Genomic DNA, 25,179 nt, shown 5'->3' on the forward strand with positions numbered 1-25,179 from the left:
CTATATTTTTAATGAACTAATTTGTTGTAGTATCTAAAAATAAATTAACTTTGCCGATTTTGTCTCTTAGTTATGATGTTTTGTAACACTTAAATCCTTTAAGAAAGAAAAAAATAATAATTTTTTTTAAGGAAAAAAAAAATTATTATTTGGTAACATGTTTTCAAGTTATCTTCAATTATAGCATGTTTTTAATTTCCTTTTATTATTTTATTTCCTCACTGAACTTTATGGTCCGGAGGGAATCCGGACAAAACTTAATTGTTGTCTGAATCCTAATTAGTGTCTACCTGGCAGTACCACAAAGGAAACGCTCTTGGCGACCAAATAATTGAATCTAATAATGTATTAAAATAAACCTGTTCTTTTAATGGCCATTTTCTTAGGAATTGAAATGGCCATTCTTTCTTTCCTTCTTTTTTTTTTGAAAAAAATGGTATTTCATTCTTATTTTTTTAAAAACTCACGCCAAATGTCACACAGTGACAGGGCAGTTTAGTGGAAATGGGACAATACTTTGAATCTTATGTGCTGTGCCTTGCGCCAACAACACGAAAGCTATAATGTCTCATTATTTTATCATGAAAAATCAAATTAAAAAAACTACAAAAGAAACTAATACAAGTTAGCAAATAGAAGAAAAATAAATAAATATCCTATTCCTAAGGTTTATAATTGCACAGTAGGTGCTGATTCTATATTATAATAATACTAATAAGAGGAAATGCCGGTAAAAATACTTATTGTTTTCGTGTACATCCATTTTGCTACATAATTTTTTTTTTTTTTTTCCGCAGAAAAACTACCTGTTGGAATAGAAGAGGTCCAATGGGTTTTCATCTGGGCCAAGCCCATTCCGCAAGCCCACGCAGCAACATCCACATATAAGAGAAGACAACCCTAGACAGAGTTTTCACTCGGCATTTTTGACTCTCTCTCTACACGGCTCTCTCTCTCTCTCACTAAATATCTCGCAGCCTCTCGCTGTTCATCTCTTTCTGACATACGCTCGATCTGTTGCTCTCATTGCCGAGACCTGGTGTGTTCTGTCCGAGTGCGATCGCGGTGATCTTGTGGAGAAATCTCCGACTCGGGACTCTTGATTGAGTCAGGAAAAAGAACTAGGGTTTCGGTTTGGTTTGGGGGTTTTCGTGTGTATTGGTTCAGCGGTACTTGGCTGGTTGTAATCGGTGTTTGTGTGCTTGTAAAGACTTCTGTGATTAGTGAAACGAGCTTATCCTCCGAGCTCAACGTGGAGTAGGCATTTGGACGCCGAACCACGATAATCCTTGGTGTCTTTTACTTTTCTGCACGTATATATTCATTGTTTCATTTCTCTGCACAGGTTGTTTAGTTTCTGGATAATTTCAAATTGGTTCTTTATTACAATCTTGAACCGGAAATAATTAGGGCTGTAATCGTGTGTGGAAGTTGCTGTGTTGTTCCTGTTTTGCCATCCAAAAATACTTCAGTCACGTTGTTAAATTCCCACACTACCTAATGTCTTGTTTTTGTGTTTTCGTGTACACGTGGATTTCCGTTAACTTTTGACCATAAAAACGGTGCTTGTAGTAACGGCAACACAAAAACAAGACATTAGGTAGTTTTTCCGCGAAAAAAAAAGTTTAGGTAGCAAAATGGATGTACACGAAAACAATAGGTATTTTTACCGGCATTTTCTCTACTAATAATAATAAAAAGTGCATACATGGAAGATGGATCATGGAACTAGTATGTGGATATTAAGGATTGCTAACGGTAAATATCTTTATTTAATGATGGAGATAAATCTATTTACTGATGCTAATCCTTAGACGCAGCCTACTACATTAATTATTCTGAAGCTAATACATTAACTATTTTTGCGGCTTGTTTTCTACTCTGTCTGCTACAGAGAGGAGTGCATGGGGTCAAGGCTGACCTGATTCACTAAAAGGACCAAATTAATTGCTCAAAAAAATAAAAAAAAAGGACCAAATTCCTTCGTCTCTAATCCCCACCATTATTTTTTTTTAATTATAGATTTAGAGATTATTAGACTCGGTTTTGATATCTAAAAATATTCTGCTTAACTTTTAGTTTAATATTTGATGTTTTAAGGGGAAAATTACATAAATATATTTTTAAATGTAACATTTTCAAAATAGTGTATATTTTAAATCTTAAAAAAAAAAAAAACGTAAAAAAAATTGCGCCTCGCTAACACTCGTCTCATTACTAGGTTCTTTCGCGTCACCTCGGCCAATCCCGCATCGGCGCTCTCCCGCGTGATTCTCCACCCGATCGCGTGTGCAATGCCTTGGCCGAGATCAAGTCATCACCCTATTTTCCCCTCCACGTTGGGCTATCGTATGCCTCTCCCAAGTAGGCGTACATGAGACTTAGGGCGGAACTTGCACCCAAAGTCCTTTACTCCGACATCCAGTCTCGCAACATATGCGAGTGGATGTCCGAAGGAGCAACTCGACTCACAACATATCCCTCATTCTTTTGATCCCCGCATGTCTCACTCACGCCATGCGCGTCAAGCAGCAAGTCCCGAGAAATAGAGTCGGACCTCGGACTCCTCGCGTTAGGGACATTCCTACCGTCTGTGACATGAGAATGTCCATTCGATGATCAATCCGATTCCCCTGGGGTCGACACTGAGAACTGTGGGGGTATAAAATATATATATATATATATATATATTAATATTTATTGGGCTGCGATTCGCCAAAGGCCCAATAAATAATCTAGTCCGGTTCAAGGAGAAAAGGCCCAAGCCCAGTTCGTAGAGAAGTCATCCAGTTCGCACGTGCTGACGAAGTCGTGGTCAACCCGCAATCTTGCCGAGAAGATCGGATCTAAGACTTAACCAGTTCGCGACGTGGCGAAGACGAGCTGATCGACACGTGTCCAAGAGACGATCCTTCCTTTGCTTATAAATAATGACTGTTGTATTCGTTTTCACACACACAAGCTCACGTAACATAATTATTTATTATTCAAATTCTCTTGGTTATTTGTTGAGTTCGCCCACTTGAGCTCGACACTTCGCCTCTTGTAAACAGCAGATTTAAATAAAAGTCACTCTTTTATTATTTCGTATTAATATTTCTTTTAATATCGTTTATTTCTTATACGAAGTCTTTTGTGACCCATTAAATAAATCGAATAACATATCTTATATAATATTTGTGATTGTCGAGATTTCGACATCAACAAGAACCTGGGAAACTCTATGGAATCACACCACCGTGTGGGATAGAAGGCGCGCAGTATTTCCCCCACGGTAATACTGGTCCATCCCTATCCCAACTCGAACGACACACTAGTCCTCTTCGGCTATGTATGTCCGACCCGCGTGCCTGCCTCTTCAGTCACTAAGACTGTCGGGTGGCGGAGAGCTTTACACCAAAGTACCCCGAATAGAGACCAACAACATCCTGCCGTCTGACTTGTCATGACTCCCGTGAATGGCCGGGTCTTTTGCCTTCGAATCCCGTCCGAACTCCCTTAAAACTTTTTAAGGAGGTTTCTATCCCGTGCGGGACGTTTCCCGCCCGTCTTAATTAGGCCCCCACCGGCCTCCCGACTGGTCGTCTCCCGGACACCTCACATTGATAAAAAGGAAAGACAACAAATATTCCAAATTGAGCTCCAGTGTGCATGAGTGGAACTCATGTTCGAGGCATTTATCGTGAGAAGTTAGAAGTTTTAAACTCATCTGTTGAATGGTGATTGTGAATGAAGAACTATCATGCTTGAAAAAATAGTCTTCAAGCTATATAACTATTTTTAACTAAAAAGATTGTAAGAGAATCAAGATTTATCTTATAATATAGCCAAAAATTGTAAAAATGTACCATGCTAATATTTTGTGTACTCTACTCTCTATATAAAGTTAAATACTAGGTAGGTCACGCACACACACAAAAATTATAGACATGCAAATAAAACATTGTCAAATTTTGCTTTATTTTCTATAAACTTTATAAATCTTAGCTAGTTAGTTTCAAATCGCCAATATAATTTTTAATTCAGGACCCCACATTCAACTAATCCATAAAATCTCCAAACTCCGCAATTCGAAAACTGTGCTGCAATTTCATAAATAAGCTATCTCGACAGCAAAAGCCTAATGGGGGAAAAAAAAAATAGAGCCAAGTCGAGACTCAAAATACTCTGTATTTTTTTTTCTTTTTTCTTTCCCGTTTATAATTATATCCACAGGTCTGTGCAACGAACATCCTTCTGTATTGTATCAGCAAAGTTTTACCTTCCTTCCAGAGCGTGGACGTCTCTCTATAACCTTTTTATGAGCCTCAAGGCAATCTTAAGTAGCTTTGAGTCTTTGACCATTCCGATAACTTAGGTCGAGAGGACATTATCTTCGTAACGACCCATCGTCGCAGCTTGAGATCCGCCGCAGATGATCCGACCCGCCACGTCACCCATCGCCCTCACACTGCTGTTCTCCAACCCGCTCTTGAGCCAAGCGAGGTTGCTTATGTCGGTCGCGATCGAAGCCAGCTCGTAGCTCGGGAACGACACGGGCTCCGAGTAGTCCCTGAATTCCGGCCCCAGCAGAGAGCTTCTTTTTCGGGAGCTCTCTTCTCCCGAGTCGCAGCAGCCGTGGCCGCACCGGTGAGGCACGGCCCGGGCGCCGAAGACTCCGAGGTCGGGCTTCGGGGCTCGAACCAGAGGGCCTTCCAACGGGACCGAGGAGAGAGAATCGCTGTTGTACAAGCTGAAAGCGCTGACCCGAGCCACGGGCTTAAACAGCGTCGGAGGGTCAACCTGACCGCGTTGACCTTCTTCCGTCGGGAAGCTTGGTTCGGTCTGAATCTGATTATCGGCCGTTCCGTGGTCCGCGTTGGACCTGAATGAATTGGCGTCGCCGCAGGACATAGTCTCTTCCGACGAGCCTTTGGTTTTGTTGTCCAAGCTCAAATCTTCTTCCATGGCCGCGCTCCCGGTCGGGTCCGCCAGCTTGGCCTTTGGAAAGCTGATCCATCGGCGCCTCAGCGTGGAGTTCCAGTGATTCTTGATGGCGTTGTCTGTTCTTCCCGGTAGAAGCCGAGCGATCGCGGCCCATTTGTTGCCGTGAACCGCGTGCGCTGCAATTATGATCCTATCTTCCTCGTCTGAGAAAAAAAAAAAAAAAGATACAAAATTATCAGTCTTGAGTGCAAAGAAATAAAACCCTTGACTCCCCAAAACTCTTTATGTGTAAAATCTCACAAATAGGAAGGAAAAAAAAAAGTGATTTTGGTTTCTCCGAACTCGGCTCTGCATTTTCTGTTGTATAATATTACATAATTCAGTCATATGGGTTTACATTGACTGAGAAATATGAACCTAATATTACATAATTCAGTCATATGGGTTTACATTGACTGAGAACTATGAACCTTCGCAACTCATGCAATGCAAGGTAGTACTAGAGGAAAGAAAGTAAGCAACAATATTCTTTAGTAGAGGATAATAATGACGATTCGTACAAACTCGTCTTGACAAAAAAATATATTAAGTCCGTCTCTATAGGTATCCATCAGTATCGGCACCTTGTGTGAGTACACAATTTTGTCGCTCGAAAACATGAATTTTAACTGTGAAACCATGGAAAATGAAACTACTAATGCCAAGAACAGGGAAATATGAATAAGCACAGGACGTTGAACAAGAACCCATGACTAATTGAACCCACACACATTGATTGATTGCTTGGGTCTAAATTACACACACTTCGAGTTCAGAAATGACAGAGGATTTTAAATCTCAAAATTCCTTAACCCTGTTTCGAGGTTTATATAGTCTAAGTAATTCAAAAAAATACTTCAATGAAAGTCATTACAAAAGGCACAATGCTATAAACCTAAAAAAGAAGATGCAAAAACCTTGATTGTTTGGAACGAGAAAAGAGAAAAGAAAAACTCGAAATGAAATCGATGCCTAAAGAGAAGTCGAAATTCTAGGTCAGGAATGGCGGAAGAGGAGACGAATCGCGATACCTGAGAACGGCTTGCGCTTGACGGAAGGATCGAGCTGATTGCACCACCGGAGGCGACAGGACTTTCCCGATCGGCCGGAGATTCCTCTGGCGATCAAGCTCCAGTTTCTGGCGCCGAACTTGCTGACCAGTCTGCTGAGAATGGCGTCTTCCTCCGGCGACCACGGTCCTTTCACTCTGTCCCTTCCGGCTCTCTCCTCTCCTCCTCCTCCTCCTCCGCCGCCTTCCTCCTCTTCTCCGGCGGATTCTACGGTGGCGAGCGTGGCTTCGTCCTCTTCCATGGTTGTTACTCTCTCTCTCTCTCTCTCTCTCTCTCGTTGGGATGTTCCACCACAGTTCTAGCTACCAGACTTAACCGCAACGAAAGTGCTTCGTTTCTTTTTATTTTCTTTTTCTATTTCAAATTCTTTATTTTCATTTTGCAAACTAGTCCACGAACTATTACGCTAGCGATGCGTTTGTCCCGTGAACTATTTTTTCGAGCAAAGTGGTCCTTAGTCCTTACCAATGTTCAAAATATCGATACCGATACCCATACCGAGGTTCTGATTTTACGGATATATCGAGTATCGACGGATATATCGACGGATATTCTATAACAATTTTAATACCGACTACCGATTATATCGGTGATATATCGATGATATATCGATTATCGACTGATATATCGACAAAAATCTTATAACAAAATATAATAAAATATGTACCACTATTTATATTTTTAAATTTCTAATAAAACAATCAAATTTAAAATATACCTATAAGCTATAACTTTTTTCTTATAGATATACATTATTAATATTTACATACTTTCTCAATATTAAAAAATGTAATAAAATATTTTTTCAAAGAAATTGTAATATTTTTTCTACTACATTACAAATATTCTTTAAAATAATAAAAAAAAGAATAGTATTATATATTTAATTATTTAGTCTATTAGTAATTTAGTATAGATATTATATATATAATACGTTATGTATCATACATATATTTATATGTATAATAAAATATAAATAAAGAAATATTGATAATATCATTATACTAAGTAAAATTAATAAGTAAAATGTATAAATAATAAGAAATAATAAATAAAAAATAAAATAAAAAAAATAAATAAAAAAACGATATTTTCAAATTTGGACGATATTTTGTCGATATTTGTCGATATTTTGGATTTTTTAACTAAACGATATTTTGTCGATATATCATCGATATTTTACCGATATTTATAAAACGATAACGATTACAACGGATATTTTACCGAGACTCTTCAAAAAACGATATATCGGCGATATATCACCGATATATCCCGATATTTTGAACATTGGTCCTTACCAACATTTTTATTAAGTTTCTCAACAAACAAACTATTTATTTTTTCTGAAATTCAACACCTACTACTCAAATTCAAATTAAAGGTATTTATAAACTTAATTAACTTTCTTATAAATTCTAAGAATTTAATCAAAGGCTATTCTAACAAATCCAAAATTGTTCTAATTTTGTGTGTTTTATGATTATTATATAATTTAAATTTGTTTCAAAAAAATTGACAAGTTATAAAAGTTGTGAAATATATTCAAATTTTTATGGTTAGATTATAGTTTTATTAATCTTATAATTCATTACTTATAACTATAGTACTCCTACTCATTGCTCTTAACATGTATATAATAATTGCTCTTCACATACGCCACTATATAAGATACAAACAAACGCTTAACTGCTAGGTGCAATAGACGCAATAAGTCGCATATGTTTCAAATTTTGAAAGTTTTATACACGGCGAGTATTACTTCGTTTTTGTGAATTTCGTTCTATGAAGTCGCGTCTATTTTATGAAAAAAAATATGAACGCGACTTGTCGTGTCTAATTCGTGATCTTCCCTTGCCTCCTCATCTATCTCCTTTTCTCCGTTGTTTTTGTTTTGGGGAAACTTTTTATAAAATTGCTATATGGGTTTCAGTGTTAGAGAGACAGAGTGAGATATGTTAGATAAGTGATGGCGAAATCTAATTTTTCAAAAAATAATATGAGTTGAATCAAAATTAAAATTATAATTAGTAAACTTACGGTAGAAATGTGTTTTCCATAAACCAAAAATATATACATGCTATTTATCCTTCGTCATATATATAAGTAATTTGACACTCGTAAACTCTCTCGCTGCCACATTCGCTTCTACTGCCCAGTCTGCCCCGCTACTCATCTCTATCTCCCGCCACGCCTAGTCTCGCCGTTACTGTTCCCGTAAGACGGACCGTGAACCGGCGTCAATCTTCGTCTCCTCCGCCGTGATTCGCCGTGATTCAGCCCCGTTGTCCTTTCCTCTTCCTCGAAAGGTACGTGATCCGACGAGCCAACGCCGTTGTATCGAATTTATTATAGGCGAGCTCGATAGTCTCCGATTTTAGGTCTTTCCGGTGATTTCGCTGATACCGAATTTCATTGATGTTGATTCGTCGCAGGTTCGGGAATTTCCCGGTAGCTAGTCCATTTTCTCTTCTCCTCTTTTATCTCTCGTTCTAAAATTAGTTAACAATCGGTTACAGAGCTCAACAAAAAAAAGCCATTGGAACTCAACACAATCGTGCTTCGAAGAAACTATGAGCAGGCACGCCTTTTTTTTTTTTTTTTTTTTTTTTTGTCTCTCTTCATTCCATTTCTTTCTGGTGATGAACAAAGTTATTTCGTTTCAAATGCACAATTTGCTCTCTCTATTGTTCTATATTCGTTTTTCTATACTGTTCGTCAAGAATTTGGGTTAATCGAGCGTATAGACTGTATTATAGATATATATATATTTTTACTGGAAAACAGGTTAATCAAGTGGAAAAGTGTTGAAAATATTCGTCGGCTTAGTTTGGGACCTCAGGCCAGGAATTTCTGCACCAGCAATGCTGCCAAAGTAGTCAGCTCTAAACCTGGCCAAGCTGGGCAAGTAATAATCTCTGTTGCTTGACCATTGTTGTTCATATGTGTATAATGTTCTCAGCTTTAATAGTTATAGTTGGTCGATTCTAGAGTCTTGTTAGTCTTATTAGGCTCTTATTTTTGCAAGAAAATAATTTGGGGAACTGGAAATCGACCTATTACTTAGGTTTGTTTGGAATTGCAGGAAGAACCGAAATTTTCAAATAAAGTTCAACAACATGATATCACCATCGTTGGAGGTGGTATGGTTGGATTGGCTCTTGCTTCTTCACTGGGTACGTGTTTCTTTTTGTTTCTATTGATTTGCTACGGTTTTCAATTTTTATTTTTATTTTTTATTTTTAGATGAGGATTCTGGACTAGAAACTGTGTATATAATACATCTATTGATGTTAATATGTAAAATTGCTCGGTCTACTCTTTTGTGAACTCGACCTCTCCTTATTTATTTATTTATTTATTTTTTCCCGGGTACAATGAGAAATGAATCGACAATACGTTGTGTTTTTGTCAGTGCCACACCCTATACAATGGGATTCAATTTATAGTCGAAGAAGTTTGCTTACATTGCCGCATATTTATGATGAACTAAAACTAGGCAGTGGAGTATTGAAAAATTATTCCAAGATATGCATATAGTTATGTAGTTTGAGCCAATATCAGTGTATTTAATAGTGTCAATGAAATTATGCAGCAAGCACTCCATTGACCAAGCACTTGAATGTTGCGATTGTTGATAGCAACCCGAAACTATTTAACAGAGTTGAAATCAAGAAAGACGCCCCTCCCGACCCAAGAGTTAGTACAGTCACACCAGCGACTATATCACTCTTCAAAGGTATTTAACATGATTCGATTTCATTATGTAATGTGTTGGACCACCTTCAGTTTGTTCTTTTTTATTTCATTTTTCCACAGTAATAATGTTAGTAGATGTGAAGTTCTGTAACCATCTTGCAATATTGTTACCGTATCGAAGTTCAACATTATGACATGCTTACAGATATTGGAGCTTGGAAATATGTGGAAGAACATCGACATGCGTATTTTGACAAGATGCAGGTGAGCATGAGACGTAGTTCCACTCTTTTGCATTCTCGTTTAGTGATGTAAGAAGTTTTGGAGCCCCGTGATTTTATATACCTATATCGCGTCATATAGGTTTGGGACTATACTGGCCTAGGATATACAACATACCATGCGCGAGATGTAAATAAAGATGCTCTTGGGTAAGCTCCGAAGCATCGATATTTGTTAGTTTTGAAATTCAGAACACTGATTTATTTTCTGAACCATCCCGATTCAGATGTGTAGTCGAGAACAGAGTACTGCTTGACTCTCTGTTATCATGCGTACAGGTATTGCCTAGATATTTATCACCTGTAACAAACACGTTATGTGTTCGCTTATTTGTTTGATTTGTATTTTATCTTTATACATTGGTAAACAGAGTGCAGATATCCAAAAGCATATGTACCAATCGAAGCTAATGAATTTACATCGGAATTCGTCATCATCAATGGGGTTGGACAGCAAGTCGTCCCCGTCATCATTGGATGAGCAGCTTTACCCGGTGAAGCTGGATCTAAGTGACGGAAGTAGCGTATACACGAAGTTGGTGGTAATTTTCATTTGTCTCCTTGGATGATGTTACATATTTACCCAATAGGTTTTTGATATGTAATTTGGCGGTTTGAATTTTGCAATTCGGATTTTTAATCATTCATTATCATTATTCCGAATAACCCTTTTAAGACCTAAGTTGCAACGACTCTCTTCACGAGATCCACATCCCGGGCTGTAACAAGTTTGGATATTTTATTTGTACTTGGGATTAGCTTTAGTAGATATCTTTTATATTAATTCAATCTGATCCCATTTCATGTAACTTTAATTGGGACATAATTGCAGGTCGGAGCCGATGGATCAAAGTCTCAGGTGAGAGAGCTGGCAGGACTCAAGACCACCGGTTGGAGTTATTCACAGAACGCGATCATCTGTACGGTGCAGCACAATGGTGAGAATCACTGTGCGTGGCAGCGATTTCTACCTTCTGGGCCGATCGCCCTCTTGCCAGTCGGGGATAATTTCAGCAACATCGTTTGGACAATGAACCCGAAAGAAGCAGAAGATCGCAAAGCGATGTGCGATGATGATTTCTTGAAAGAAGTGAACTATGCTTTAGATGATGGTTTCGGGCCTCGTCCTAATTCAACGAGCGCTTCAGAGAACGGAGGATTGTTGTCTTGGCTCAAACCGAGTGTGGACGAATGCTTTGCGGTCCCGCCAAAAGTGACCAAGTTGAGCTCCGAAAGGATGGTGTTTCCGCTGTCTCTGAGGCATGCCAAAAACTATGCTTCGAAAAATGTAGTTCTTGTAGGCGACGCAGCGCACACTGTTCACCCTTTGGCCGGCCAAGGGGTGAATATGGGTTTCGGAGATGCTTTCGCTCTTTCAAGAGTCCTCGCAGAAGGTATTGCCGTTGGAACTGACATCGGCGAGGTATGAGATCTTCTGATCAACTGCTTTATCCACTTATTGCTGAAATTCTATCTTAACTCTGTTAATTAGTAGCATTATTAACCCTTTTTTTTTTTCTTTTTTCTTTTTTCTTTTTTCATGTGGGTATACCTGAAATAAATGTAAAACATTAGCGAAATATTTTTATGTAATTGTGAAGAACGCACATCCATTTTAGAATATTTTTTAAGGTTTATGGAGTGCTAAGTTACTGAGATTTTACTGGTTACATAGGCAGCTTTTTTGAAAATCAGTTAGTATAAATATTTTTATGTTTAATTCTTAGTTCGTGGGTATTTGAATTTTGAACATTTAATTTAAGTTGAGCTTGTTACATTGTGATTATGTTTATGTTAAAAATACTATGATTATACACGTCTTAGTCATTTTTATCCAGTTTGCTTGATAAAAGTTTTTAAAAAATATTTAACGGTCCAAACCGGACTGGACATGTCTAAAAGAGTTTGGACCTGTCTTTTTAATTTTTAATTTTTTGAACTCCAATCTAGCCTCATTTTTTCCAAACCTTTTAGAACAATCCAGTACACTGGTTTTAGACCATCCACACCTTCCGATGCCAGATTCTGTTATCGGGTTATTTGGTGGTGAGATCTGTTTAATTTTGCTCATAGGTGTTTTTGGATTGAAGCAGATCTCGCTGTTGAAGAAATTCGAAGCGGAGAGGAAGCCAGAGAACATTGCTATGATGGCGGTCCTTGACGGTATTCAAAAGGCTTATTCGGTCGATTTTGGACCTCTTAACGTCTTACGGGCCGCTGCTTTCCACGGAGCCAACTATATATCGCCGCTCAAGAAAAGCATCATTTCATTTGCCTCCGGTGAACACCGACTCCCACTTTTCTCTTGAAGAAACAAGGACCATAATAAATGTTTACATAACATAATGCTGAAAGAATAAGACATCTTTTTTTTTTAAATTTTTTTTATTATTATTTTTTTTTTTAAGGAGTTTGCTTCAGGCGTTCCTTGTTTTGACTTTTGATCAATTAAAGATGAAACATAAATAATACACAATGGAAAAAGGTCTGAATATATTTTTTGTTGCTGTACTTGACCCGCAAAAACCGAAAATCAGCAATCTTATTGGTGTTAATTTTTAAATTAAGAATCTTATATCATGTCTTCGAGGAAGCTAAATTTTACATAAACAAGTAAAAAAAAAATATGTATGTTTAAAACTAATTTGGAAAAAATTGGAGCTGGACCTAAATTCTTTGTTCTAGATAAGAATTAAATGTACATAATTTTTTTTTAAAGCAACTTTGATGTGAGTGGGAATAGAACCCACGATCTATATGTATAACATAGTATTTTTTTAAGAGAAATTTCAATTTATAGACCTTATAACTAGCAAATATCACTCTATCTCTGAACTTTTATCACATTTTCGAACAAAACAATCCTTGAAAGCATTTAACTTCATAATTTTCTTAGTTTTTCATTTTCCCACTTCTCCCTCTCTAACTCAAATTCTCACTAAAAAGTTAGATTTCGTGGATTAAAGTTGAAGAGAATAGGTAAATTATTTATTTTTGAATAAGTTTAGATTACTATGTTGACTTAAGGCTCCGAATGGAATCCGGAATATAGGAGGGAAAGGAAAATGGAAATCCCTCCTATTTTACTTAGGTTGTTTGGATTGAGAAAAATATGGTAGAAAAAAAAATATGATGGAAAATGAAAGAGAAAGTGTATAACTAAAATGAGGATGTCATTTTCTTTCGAAAATCAAATAGAAAATGAGAATCTCTCCACATTTGTCTATGAGGGGATCACATTTGTCTAGGGTAAAAATGTAAAACTTTTTAAAAATGGGTAAAAAAATGTAAATAAAAAAATTTAAGGGGGGTTAATTAAAAAAATCATGGTAAAAATGAAATTTAAAAAAAAAGGTCAAAAGTGTAAATTTTTAGGGTAAAAATGTAAAACTTTTCAAAAAATGGGCAAAAAATGTAAATAAAAATTTAGCGGGGCTAATTAAAAAAATCATGGTAAAAATGAAATTTTTTAAAAAAATGGGTCAAAAGTGTAAATTTTTTAGGGTAAAAATGTAAAACTTTTTAAAAATGGGTAAAAAATGTAAATAAAAAATTTAGGGGGCTATAATTAAAAAAAATTCATGGTAAAAATGAAAATTTTTAAAAAAATGTGTCAAAAGTGTAAATATTTTAAGGTAAAAATGTAAAAATTTTTACCTTAAAATATTTACACTATTGACCCATTTTTTTTAAAATTCATTTTTACCATGATTTTTTTTAATTATAGCCCCCCTAAATTTTTTTATTTACATTTTTTACCCATTTTTAAAAAGTTTTACATTTTTACATTTTTTTTAAAAAATGGGTCAAAAGTGTAAATTTTTTATGGTTAAAATGTAAAACTTTTTAAAAATGGGTAAAAAATGTAAATAAAAAAATTTAGGGGGCTATAATTAAAAAAAATTATGGTAAAAATGAAATTTTTTTAAAAAATGGGACAAAAGTGTAAATATTTTAAGGTAAAAAATGTAAAATTTTTTAGAAATGGGCAAAAAAATGTAAAAAAAAAAATTTGAGGGTTGGGGGCTCGAGCCCACCTTGGACTTGAGTTAGCTCCGTCGCTAGTCTCATCGTTACTTTCCCGTCAATTTTCTCTCATATTTTCTATGACTTTCAAACACAATTAAAATTTTGACATTTTCTATTATTTTCTCTTACATTTTCATTTTCTTTATTATTTGCACTTTCTCTCTTATTTTCCGGGTTCCAAACGGAGCCTAAGAGTTTAAGTAAAGCATTAAAAAATTTGAATTTTTATGAATTGCGATGGTTTGTGATGACTAATGATGAAATAAAAAAAATTTGCAATGGTTTGCGATTCCAAGAATGATTTGCGATGTTCAAGAGGGTTTCAAATGACTGCGACGGTTTGCGATTATTGACGAATGTTTGTCTTATTTAATGGAACGTGGGAGTATTAAGATCATACATGGATTTTCACATATTTTGTGACCTTTACGTTTGATGTTTTAAAAGACGTTAGCTACGTTCAATTGATAGAAAAGTTTCAAATTTACGTTTGACTTAAAACTTGAAGTTCCTTACATTGGGTGCTATTCTGATGGGTCCCGCCTTAGTAGAAACCGTTGGTCATGTTGCGTGTTATATGAAACACATAAATTGAAAGAAATTTCCGTTGTGTGTAAGCTCGGTAAAGAAAGAAATTGCAGTGGTATGCTCATAGTGGCGAGGAGATGAAAGACACATTGGTTAAGAGCTATAAAGTTTTGTTGCACCCAATGAATATGAAGAATTCGTGGAAAATTTTGTGGAGCCCTCACGGCCCCATCAACCGTCATGTGAGCCGCCTCAGAGAGCACAAACACTAGAGTTCATGCCTTAATCATGGAAGGCGCTCGAGTTCAAAGGCGAGGATATCCTGGAAGAACCAAATCAATATGCGTCTTCAATTTTCAAATAACCTTTGAAAATACAAGTAGCTCAAAATAAATTTTTCTTGGGAATGTTTTTTTGGAAGCAATAAAAAGAGTTGAAAAATGAGATCTACATATATGATCTAAAAAATAGTTTCAAATTTAGAGTGAAATTTTATTCGAAAGACAGGTGATATATCCTATATAAAAATTTTAAATATACATGGAAGTTGAGGGGTGTAAAGATTTGGTGGTATGAAATGTGACAGATTTTCGTTTAAGAGAGTAGACACTCGTTGTTCGTGTATAGTTCGAACATTGGGTCATCGAGGAGCTGCATCATGAGCCAATTTTCATGCCAATAAAGACAGATTTTTTATTAACTCGATGGTTGGTATTCGACGCATAATGAATGTGAGGAAGTGAAGAGAAGATGGATATTGAGAATCCTATTTAAAGGCTTGGAGATCAAGAGAGAATGTCAGAGATTGTCGCAAGGATGTCTCAAACTGTCGCTCGCCATCACAAGTCTAGGAGATAAAAGTTGGGTTTGCCGCCAAAAGAGGAAAAGAGAAATAGAGTGAGATAAATGATAGTTTTAAACAAAAAATAGTCCTTAAATTGTCTTAGAGGGATATTTGTCCAAAAATGAGATAAGAGTCCATGTTAAGATACTTCAAGCATAAGAAGACCAAATTCAATATTTAGCTAGTTATGTCTACAAAATGAATTTTTTTTATTTGACAAAGCAATATATTAACATGTCAACGGTGGAGGATGAATAAGAAAGATATAAGCATTCCTGCTCTCACTCCCGCCAATAATGATTTAAACTTTAACATCAAAAAATTGTTGGTAGATGGGGAAATGCCACTTGAGAATTCTAATTTCACTTCTGTTTATAATGCATGAACCTATCACACTCTAATTTCTTTGTTCATGTGGGACTAAAAAGACCAACCGACAAAAGAAATATATAGAGATAGCATTACTGCGATAATGCTTTTTTTTTTCTTCTTTATTTATTTATTTATTTATTTTTTGCCTTCTAAAATTATGGTATTTCATTGGATTATATTGTGAATCAGTGATAAATATGGATGGCATTATTAACCGATAATCGTTTATCGATCCATCTGTTACTTGGTCTAAACGGAGTTGGTACTATTCGTTCAAAATGGTGGGTAATACCCGTTTAGATATAAACGGGTGCGGGTGCAGGTACAGGTACCTGATTCGCTAACGTGAGCCCTTATAATTTGTTATAATTTTTTAAATTTGATATCTTCCAATTCATACTTAAGCAAATTTGTTGTAATTTTTTTAAATTTGATACCTTCCAATTTAAAATTAGAATACTTAAGCAAACCGGCGCTTAGTGGTGCTTGAAAGGATCATATCGTCTTGCTTTGGTGTCCTAAATTAGATAGGCAATAAAAAAGCTTATTGAAAGATCTATTTTATGGTGCAAATAAATAACCCCTACACTTCCGTTTACTCTAGATCATGTAGAAGATCATGGCCCTTGGCTTTGCTCAAAATTGCCCAAAAATCTATTTTACGGTGCAAATAATGCAACCCCAACACTTCTGTTTAGCTCCTCAAGATCATGTACAAGATCACGCATCTAAGCTCATACTTGCCCGAAAAGCAACCGAATCGCCTTTACCTCTTTTGAGAAGAGGATGATGTCCTACACTACCATGTAGAATGTAATGTTTATTTACACTGGTGACACCTAAATTTTAGGCGAAATATCATGTTTCAGGGTTTGTCTCTATGGGGGATCTCCCGCCCCTTGTGCGGGAGGCTTTCGACCGTGCGGTCGTTTGAGTTAAGGGCAAGTCCCAGTTTCAAAAAAAAAAAAAACAAAAAAAAAAGACACCTAAATTTTAGGCGTCCAACAAATTGATGATCTCAATTTTCAATATGATTTTCGGCAATAGTATCTTTAAACTTATAAAACTTGGGTCCAATGATCTTCTTACCTAACTTCCATTGATTAGTAACTTTGTAACTATCTCCCTCCCTCTCTATGTACTTTAGTTGTCTGTTTCTCCCGGTCCCAACCGGTTCTTGAAGAAATTTCAACATGGAAAATTTGAGTAGAAGTTATAGTCTGAAATTGGTTGAGAACAACTGGCAGAGAACAACCTGGCCCGTTATAAATTTTTAAATTTTTTTCTTTCAAAAAATTAGATACCTTTCTACTTTTAAATTGTTTGTTTTGTAATTTTAAATTTTAACTTGTTTTAGTGATAATTTATATTTAGATTTATTGATTAGTGGTTAATTTTTTATTTGTGAATCAGGTTAACGGATAACGGGTATTGAAATTTCACACACGCAACCCGGCTGGTATTACCTGTTACCCAACCTGTTTGAGAAAACAAGTACGGGTTAATTGGTATTTTTTTCTAACGGGTCGAGTATCGGTTTAGGTGCACCTGTTCATACCCGTACCGGCTGTCATTCCTAGTTGTGCCTCGTATAAGAATTTCCCTCTATCTAATTCATCATATAATTATTAGAGCAATGCCGCCCAAATATAGCATAGTTGCACACTAGTTTCAATTACAAAAATAAATTAAAACAAAGATTATGTAAATAAAAAACCTTAAAATAGAATTATACTAAGGTATTTTATAAAAAAAGATATTTTTATTTTACAATGTTACAATTGAGCAACTCTTGGTAATTAATGATACCAAATAATCAAGCCAATTACATTTTATTTTCTCTTTATTCAAATTTCAAACTAATTAGAGAAATAAATCCCTAGAAATGGCCGATAACAGAGACTCTTCGTCTATTTAATTAATTAATTTATTTTAAGACCTAGCACTCTGGAAAATCGGACGGTGGAGGAGGAAGCCTAGTAGAATTGGTGGGCCCGTTTTGAACCTCAAAAGCCATAGTCATGCCCAACTGCATATGCACGTCCATATGACAATGCATTAACCACACACCTGCAAGTATACACATAATTGGGTCAAGCGGTTATATAGCTAAATAGAACTTAACCTTTTGCAAAATAGCCATAGTTTGTCAACTATAAGCAAACTAGCCCAAGTAAAATTAATCTAGGCTGGATTAAATTTAATCCCAACGAATTATAAAGACAAAATGTAAGCTTTATAAAAACTGGATTAAAATTAATCGAGGCATGATTAAAAGTCGTAGTACTCTCAATTGGCTATTTTGCTATACCTAATGAAACTACGGCTATTTTGCAAAAGTCATAGTTTGAATTGGCTATTTCATATCATTTTTCCATATATATATAGTAGGAAATAAAATACTTAGCTTAGAAGAAAATGTTAAATTAAGGATATGAAAACTATTATATTACTTCATAGAATCCATTTATAGAACAAAATATTAGTAAAATAGCCAAATCAAATCTTTAACATTGCTAAATAGCCAAGGTTTTGTAAATACTAAGTAAATAGCCATGCTGATGACGTGGCCCAATGATAGGTTTTTTTATTTCCGAAAATTGCCCATGTGCGTTTGAATTTTGAATTACATATTTGAATTTTCGGATTAAATCTGATATAGGTGTGAACATGATTTAGTCAATTTATGATTCCCTTTATTTTAGGAACTAAATGGACGTGGAAGTTGTAATTTATTTGTTTCTTTTTATATATTATATCTGTTATTTTCGGCCAGAAATATAGAATCCATGTATTTTCAATTTTTAAGTATCACTCTCTGGCTTTGATTTTTTCTGGAAATGTATGTAGCATTGTATTTGTATTTACATTGATTTACATCTTTGACAGTTAATATATCATAACTGATTTACTGTTTCTATATTTACACAGGTTCATACTGTGTTACAGAGTTTATCTTGATAAGTCATTCAAATATTTTTTCTTGGCTCTTGGGGCTTCGGTCCATGGATTCCAGTATTGTAGGCCTGTTATTTCGGTGGATGGCACATTTTTGAAAGGGAAATCACATGGTACGTTACTTTTGATAGCTCGAATTTTTGTTCTTGCCATGGTGAGTTAAGTGGTTATGCCAATAAATTAGTGCATATTTGTTAATACATACTTACATTTTATATATGTAAATAAGTTAAGGCTACGAAAAATTGTGCAGTAAATATGCGTAAATAAACTCTACCAGATATCCAAATATAATAGTACTTAATATTTACACACATTTACTGTTCGTCGTTCCAGTAAATGGTTCGTCGGTTGTCTAAAAAATCGTTTCAGTTCGTCGGTTGTCGCCAATGGAGGTCATGTTCGTCGGAGAGAGGAGATGTTTTGAAAATATATTTGGGAGAGATTTTTTCTTAATGGCAGATTGAATATTGGTGGAGAGATAATCGGTAATTAATTGCAGTTATTACTTTCTCAATTCTCGTTTACACGTTACCTCCTTTTTTTTTAAGTAAACCGTGAGCTTATGGGCGGGAAATTCCTGGGCTTTTTAGTAAATGTAGAAGTGTCTTAAATGATATCTGGCTATTTACTTAGTATTTACAAAACCTTGGCTATTTAGCAATGTTAAATATTTGATTTGGCTATTTTGCTAAATTACCCTTTATAGAATCTAGGTTTTACTAAGTAATTAATACAAATGAATCATTAGTATACAAAACTGCTTCATCGAGTCAACAATTTATAGAATCTATGTTTTGATAAGCAATTTATACTAATGAATCATGAGGGTTTTTCAAGTAGAAAGACTATGATTTCGTTTTTATATTACTAGTAACAATACAAATTCAGAAATAACTAATCATTTATATTTTATGCTTGTTTGCCATATCATTAAGCTAAATAAATAAATCAAATCATTTTGCACTTTGTTTATTTTCATTTTACCGTATTATTATTATGTAAATATATCCCCACCAACCTGGATTATTGGCTTGGAATCGGATGACAGCCCATCCACCGACCGGCACGGCGATAGTGTTGCGGCTCTGCGGATTCAGAAGATTGAACTTCCACGAATCCCTGGCTCGGTCGAAGTTCCCGAACCCCTGAGCCAAGACGTGGAAGTTGAAGCCGTGGAGGTGAATCGGGTGGTTCTCGGCCACGACGAGAGCCGTGTTCTGAAGCACAATCTCCACCACATCGTTGTACCTAACGCTCTTCACTCTCGTCCCTTTTGGCGCGAACAGAAGCCCCGGGTCGACGCTCAGCGCCGTGTTCGTGTAGTCAAAGGCCGTTGGAGGGTTATCGGGAAAATCCGTGGTGTAAACCCCGAGAGTCTTGTTAGAGAAGAAAGCGCCGAGCATGGACGTCCCAGCGCGGGAAGGGATCGCGAAAGATTCGTTGTTCATGCTCGCGGAGAATTTTTGGCCGAAGAAGCCGGCGCACGAGGCCTTGTTGGGCCGGTCGCAGGGCTTGAGGCCCAGCGCGAAGGTGACGAACATGTGGTGATGGACCTTTGGGCCCGGGACGGGGACCCAGTGGGGCCCGCGGACGAGGGCGGTGAGGTTGGTGAAGAACCGGTGGACGGTCGGGGTGTCGTTGAAGGCTGGGAAGGTCGGCATCATGATTGACCTAGCCTCGGGGGCGGACCTAGAAACCAAATGCCAAAACAAAAACAAAAAAATTTAGGAGAAATTATAAATAACTTAATTTTTAGATGAGACTGTAATCAACTCAGAAAACATTGAATGAAAAAAAAAAAAAAACCCGTAAGCAACAAGGAAAAAAAATGTAAATATCGAAGAATTTGTTACAACTAGCTAGCTAGCTCCCTAGTCTCTTTTAAGATTCTAATCAAAATTTCATTTTATTAAGAAAATAGTCCACCAGGCTCAAATAGATTGAATTAACTGTTTTAGTTCATTTAATATACATCTGTCTTACCAAAGTAAAATTGAATTAACTGTTTTAGTTAATTTAATTTACTTCGATCTGCTGAACTATTCTCTGAATAAAATAACATTATGTCTCTTTTTTAAAATAAAGGTGTGCTATTGGATTATTGACCTAATTGTCCCATAAATATATTCTTGGAACGAGTATGTCCAAAAATAATTCTCACAAATTTTAAAATTTAAGTAAAAAAAAAAAAATCAAGAAAGGCCAAGAGTCAAATGTACTAGGAATCTCAAAATCAATTTTTGAAAAAAGGAATTAGAGTGGGGAAGATTTGTAATTACGTGGGTGCGTAGGAGAGGACAGCGCGGGTGGTGGTGTTATCGAAAGGGACTCCGGCGCCGGAGGCATAGGCACGGGCGGCCATGAAATAGGAAGTTCCGGCGGAGCGATTTGCTAAGAGAAGGACGTCAGTGGTCTGACCGGGAGCGACGACGACGACATCTGTCATGTAATGGTCTGTGTAAACGGCGTCCACCGCGACCACCTTCATCGAGTGGTCGGCGATCTTGAAGAAGAGTTGGGTACTTAGTGCAGCGTTGATTATGCGCAGCAAGTAAGTTTTCCCGCGCAAAACCTCCAACTTATACATATCTTTAATTTATGAAAAGTTGTTGTAGACATTATTAATGTGATATGAAATTATTCATAAATTTTAACAAATTTTTTTAAATCGTTACCACTTTGGGAGCAGGGATAGAGATTGCCAGGCTTTCCGTTGATGACGTAAGCATCGGAGAAATTAGGAATTCCGCCGCTGGCCATCGCCTCATTCATGATGTCGATCACGTTACCATTCCACCACTCCCCTGAAATTAGTGATAATTCCATATGCCTTCTGTAGCACAAGTCTTACTAATCTAGACTTTCTTTCTATAATAAATTGTTTATGATATCCTTGTAAAGTATCATGAAATTCAATATAAAAAAAAAGTAATTGATAATAAACTAGTCATTTCTTGGTTTTTATTTATTTATTTAGAGTGATGTAGCTAAATAGCCAATTTCAAGTTATGAATTTGCAAAATAACTAAGGGTTGTCTTAATTTAGTAAAATAGCCAAAACGTACATCAATCTGGTATCAAATTTTTTTTTTGACCCCATGAGTAATTTTTTTGAAAGTGATAAATTACTTATAATAATCGTAAAAAATATTAATCTTGGCTGTAAAAAGAACGTAAATTTGGCTAATTTGCTAAAAAGTTGAAGTTTTGATCATTTTGCTAATCAAATAAGTTTCAAATGACTATCTTTTTATTTATTATATGTGATTTATAATTTGTCACCACAAGATGGTGGCAGTTTGTGCTCACTCATCCTACACCGAATCCCAAAGATTATTAGTTGTGTGGCTCTCATAATATATATGTAAATCATTATATGCAGTTCTATATCTAAACAATTTTAACAATAAGATGAGGAGTGACCGGTGTCAATTCGAACCCATATTAGCTCTCGTTTTCTTTTCTACGTGGGATTCTCTTGCTTAAGAAAACAATTTTACTAGGAAGTAAAATTATTAGGTTAGGTGTACAAACCTAACAAGATGGGAATTTCGGCTTCGGGTTTAGGGAATGGACGGTTATTAGGGAACCTTGGGTGGATAATGAGAGCGCCATAGACGGTGGCACGGAGCCACGAGGAGTGAGCGTGCCACCACAAAGTGCCCTCTTGACCGGTGATCTTGAATTTATAAGTGTACGAATGCCTTGGTCGAATAGGGCATTGTGTCACATATTCTGGTCCGTCGAACCATCCACTTAATAACTGAAATATTCCATGCCTGTTTCATAATATCACATTAGTGTTTTGGATTTCAGCCGTGAGACTTCGGAAGAAAAAAAAAACATAAAATCCTAGACTTATAGCTCATGAGTACTAATAAAGCTTGGAACTTTCATCTTTCATACAACTTATCATGTATTGTTAGTTGGTGTATATATATAGCATGTCTTAATAAAATATGCAATTTATGGCCAGATTTCTCAATGAAATAAGTTTATTCAACTTTTTTTTTTTGCTATTCACATAAAAGATGTGAATTTTAATAATTATCTAGAAACTTTCTGGAATAAATATATATATATATATTGCTCAATGGTAACACAATTTTAAAAATGAAGATGGCGTATGGGGATTACTATTGGAGCTAATTATTATATATTAACAAGAAATATGTATATGGTAAACGATAACAAAAAAATTTCAATAATTACTTCCTAGTTACCAAACTTAGTTTTGTACTGTTCATGCATGCTAATACATTTATCTGTTTCACATCAACTATTGTTATATGATTTACTAACGTATTATCTGGTTGATGATGATTTATCTGTGTATAAATGTTAACCGGTCAGTTAAAATTATAAATTCTTAAGCATCTGCTGAAAATAATGTGAACGCTATGGCCGGATATTTCTCAGTAAACTAAGATTTTTGGCTATTTGTCTGTGGTAAACATGTATAAATTATGCGGCCTATCGGGATGGTTATTAATATTATTAGGGTTAAGAACATTTTCAACTCACTCTATTATGAGTGGGAAGTGATAAAATGAAGTTAGTAAAACTTCAATTCCAGTATAATTTGGAGTGGGATTTTATTAATAGAAAATTAGTTTATTTATTTACAAAATAAGCACAATATTTATTGTAATTGTATATTTGGTGTGCAATTGGAGATCGTCTAATTATACTCTATTAAATATATATGCAAATTAATGATACAATATTGGTAACTATATACGATCTCAATGATTATTAGACCTAATCATACAAATTAATTATTCAATATTGGTAATTATTATATACGATCTCAATGATCACTTATGCGAATATATTTGCTTACTGTAAACTGTCGCTTCAAATTGTTACAAAATACACTTCATCTATAAAGACTGATTTGCCAATCAGAAATTAAAAGCTTTATAGTTAATATGATATTCTTGCGAGATCTGCTAATATTTTTAAAGCCTTAAATGGAAATTTTGCTATGAATAGTCGATTGCATTGCATCAATTTTTTTTAAATACACACTAATTGTAGCGTTGATTTTTTTTCCTCTTGTAATCATCATCAATGGACGTTAATGCACACATTTATTATATTAATTATTTGTAGTGTGCCGATCATGAATGATAATATGCCATAATCATGGAGTTCCAAATGTACAAATAGATTAAAAGCATTTAAGTTTCATTTCTTTCCTAAATACACTGAATTTGCATATCTCAAGATATCAACACGCAATATTACATTCACAACGTTAAAGTTTTCATTGTTGGTTAAAAATTGAATAAAATTGATTTATTATTTAACCGTTATTGCATCTTTAGAATACCGTGCTATATATACATGTCTATTATATTTCTGCATTTTTTTTTAATCTTTTATATTGTTGTGTCTTTAACAAGTATAAAAGATGCAAAATAAAAAATGCGCTAACTTATTCAGTAACACCTCTCAAACGAGGAGATGAGTTCGAGCTACTCCAAAACTAAAAATGCTAATAAGTCATTTATATATGTCTACATGTATATGGAGAGAAAATAATCAAGAAATAGATTTACCAGTGAATTGTAATATTGTACGGCGAGTCGTTGAAAACCTCAACGACAAGCGTGTCGCCCTCTTTGACCTCTATCGTCGGTCCTGGCAATGTGTCGTTCGCCAAAACTACGACGTGTTCTTTGCACAGGTGCTTCAAAGCAGTGGTTTTCACCTGCATACATGAATTTAATAAATAAATATTTTTTTATTTCAAAATTAATGAAAATTATGATAAAAGAAACTGTTAGAAATAGTTGAGTAGCCTTAATTTATAACCTAAGTATTCAAATATTAGAAATACAATCCAGATTATGCCCAATACTCTTTGTAGCAAACAGATGTTTCTTGTCTTATTTTGAGTTATTTTCTTAATATTAGATAGTTAGCCTATCAGATTATATGCCTAGTTAAAATTTTCGTATAATAAAAGTATATATACTCAAGACTTATAATTCTTAACGATATAATAGAAAAATATTATTAGATAAAATGTTACAATAATCATATATGTATAATGGTTAAAAAAAAAGATACATGTAAAGAGTGCTTGACTATAGTGGCCGGTAAAGCTGAAGAAGCTGTGATAGAAAGAGCAAATGCGAGCAAGAGAGTGAATGATCTTCCCATGTTGAAGAAGTAGAAAGAAAAAAGATATGGCGTAAGACCAAGTGAAAAAACAAGGATATATATATGTATATATATGTATAATATATATATAAGGAAAATATTATCAGATTGTGGGACTTTTTATTTAAAGAGCGTGTACGGTGTAACCACATATATGAACTGTAGTCTGTAGGTTTTAGCAATTTTTTATTTTTTGAGAAGAGGTTTTTGTATTTTTATATATACTAGCAAGGTTTACTCCGTCTTGCTGGAGTTTATACAC

The 25,179-nt window shown here is 35.3% G+C and overlaps 3 protein-coding genes across 5 annotated transcripts; 1 reads left to right on the top strand and 2 right to left on the bottom strand.

Moving 5' to 3' along the window:
- Positions 1-3,991: 3,991 nt before the first annotated feature.
- Positions 3,992-6,362, bottom strand: MYB1 (myb domain protein 1). The gene is made up of 2 exons (XM_089607233.1): positions 5,997-6,362; positions 3,992-5,129 (listed from the first exon to the last, which is right to left on the bottom strand). The coding sequence occupies exons 1-2, from the start codon at positions 6,274-6,276 to the stop codon at positions 4,354-4,356; spliced, it is 1,056 nt and encodes a 351-aa protein (XP_089463359.1). The 5' UTR covers positions 6,277-6,362; the 3' UTR covers positions 3,992-4,353.
- Positions 6,363-8,235: 1,873 nt separating this feature from the next.
- LOC149405483 (FAD/NAD(P)-binding oxidoreductase family protein) lies at positions 8,236-12,557 on the top strand. 2 transcript variants are annotated; one of them, XM_089607231.1, is made up of 11 exons: positions 8,236-8,341; positions 8,468-8,613; positions 8,820-8,940; positions 9,118-9,208; positions 9,628-9,771; positions 9,937-9,995; positions 10,095-10,162; positions 10,240-10,291; positions 10,384-10,554; positions 10,845-11,435; positions 12,106-12,557. In XM_089607231.1, exons 2-11 carry the CDS (start codon positions 8,606-8,608, stop codon positions 12,319-12,321), a joined length of 1,521 nt encoding a protein of 506 aa, XP_089463357.1. In that variant the 5' UTR covers positions 8,236-8,341; positions 8,468-8,605; the 3' UTR covers positions 12,322-12,557. The 2 variants fall into 2 exon arrangements, with proteins under 2 accessions (XP_089463357.1, XP_089463358.1); XM_089607232.1 differs by having other exon boundaries at positions 8,242-8,341; positions 8,552-8,613.
- A 5,124-nt stretch (positions 12,558-17,681) lies between these two features.
- Positions 17,682-24,917, bottom strand: LOC149405484 (laccase-7-like). Of its 2 annotated transcripts, none has more exons than XM_089604709.1 (7): positions 24,825-24,917; positions 24,311-24,462; positions 22,281-22,525; positions 21,425-21,550; positions 21,026-21,335; positions 19,765-20,435; positions 17,682-17,855 (listed from the first exon to the last, which is right to left on the bottom strand). In XM_089604709.1, the coding sequence occupies exons 1-7, from the start codon at positions 24,915-24,917 to the stop codon at positions 17,725-17,727; spliced, it is 1,728 nt and encodes a 575-aa protein (XP_089460835.1). In that variant the 3' UTR covers positions 17,682-17,724. The 2 variants fall into 2 exon arrangements, with proteins under 2 accessions (XP_089460835.1, XP_089460828.1); XM_089604702.1 differs by having other exon boundaries at positions 21,422-21,550.
- Between the last annotated feature and the right edge of the window lie 262 nt (positions 24,918-25,179).

This window comes from Urtica dioica, chromosome 2 (assembly GCF_054948205.1).
Source record: "Urtica dioica subsp. dioica isolate 48M chromosome 2, U.dioica_male_clone48M_v1_H2, whole genome shotgun sequence".
In the NCBI taxonomy this organism is placed as follows: domain Eukaryota; kingdom Viridiplantae; phylum Streptophyta; class Magnoliopsida; order Rosales; family Urticaceae; genus Urtica; species Urtica dioica.

Coding starts and splice junctions, on each gene's coding strand:
- MYB1 (XM_089607233.1), bottom strand. CDS start 6,276: ATGGAAGAGGACGAAGCCACGCTCGCCACCGTAGAATCCGCCGGAGAA. Junction 5,130..5,996: donor CAAGCGCAAGCCGTTCTCAG/GTATCGCGATTC, acceptor TTTTTTTCTCAG/ACGAGGAAGATAGGATCATA.
- LOC149405483 (XM_089607231.1), top strand. Junction 9,209..9,627: donor GGCTCTTGCTTCTTCACTGG/GTACGTGTTTCT, acceptor GAAATTATGCAG/CAAGCACTCCATTGACCAAG. Junction 9,996..10,094: donor CGTATTTTGACAAGATGCAG/GTGAGCATGAGA, acceptor CGCGTCATATAG/GTTTGGGACTATACTGGCCT.
- LOC149405484 (XM_089604702.1), bottom strand. CDS start 24,917: ATGGGAAGATCATTCACTCTCTTGCTCGCATTTGCTCTTTCTATCACA. Junction 24,463..24,824: donor TAGTCAAGCACTCTTTACAT/GTATCTTTTTTT, acceptor TCATGTATGCAG/GTGAAAACCACTGCTTTGAA. Junction 17,856..19,764: donor ATTCCAAGCCAATAATCCAG/GTTGGTGGGGAT, acceptor GTATACTTGCAG/GTGTGTGGTTAATGCATTGT.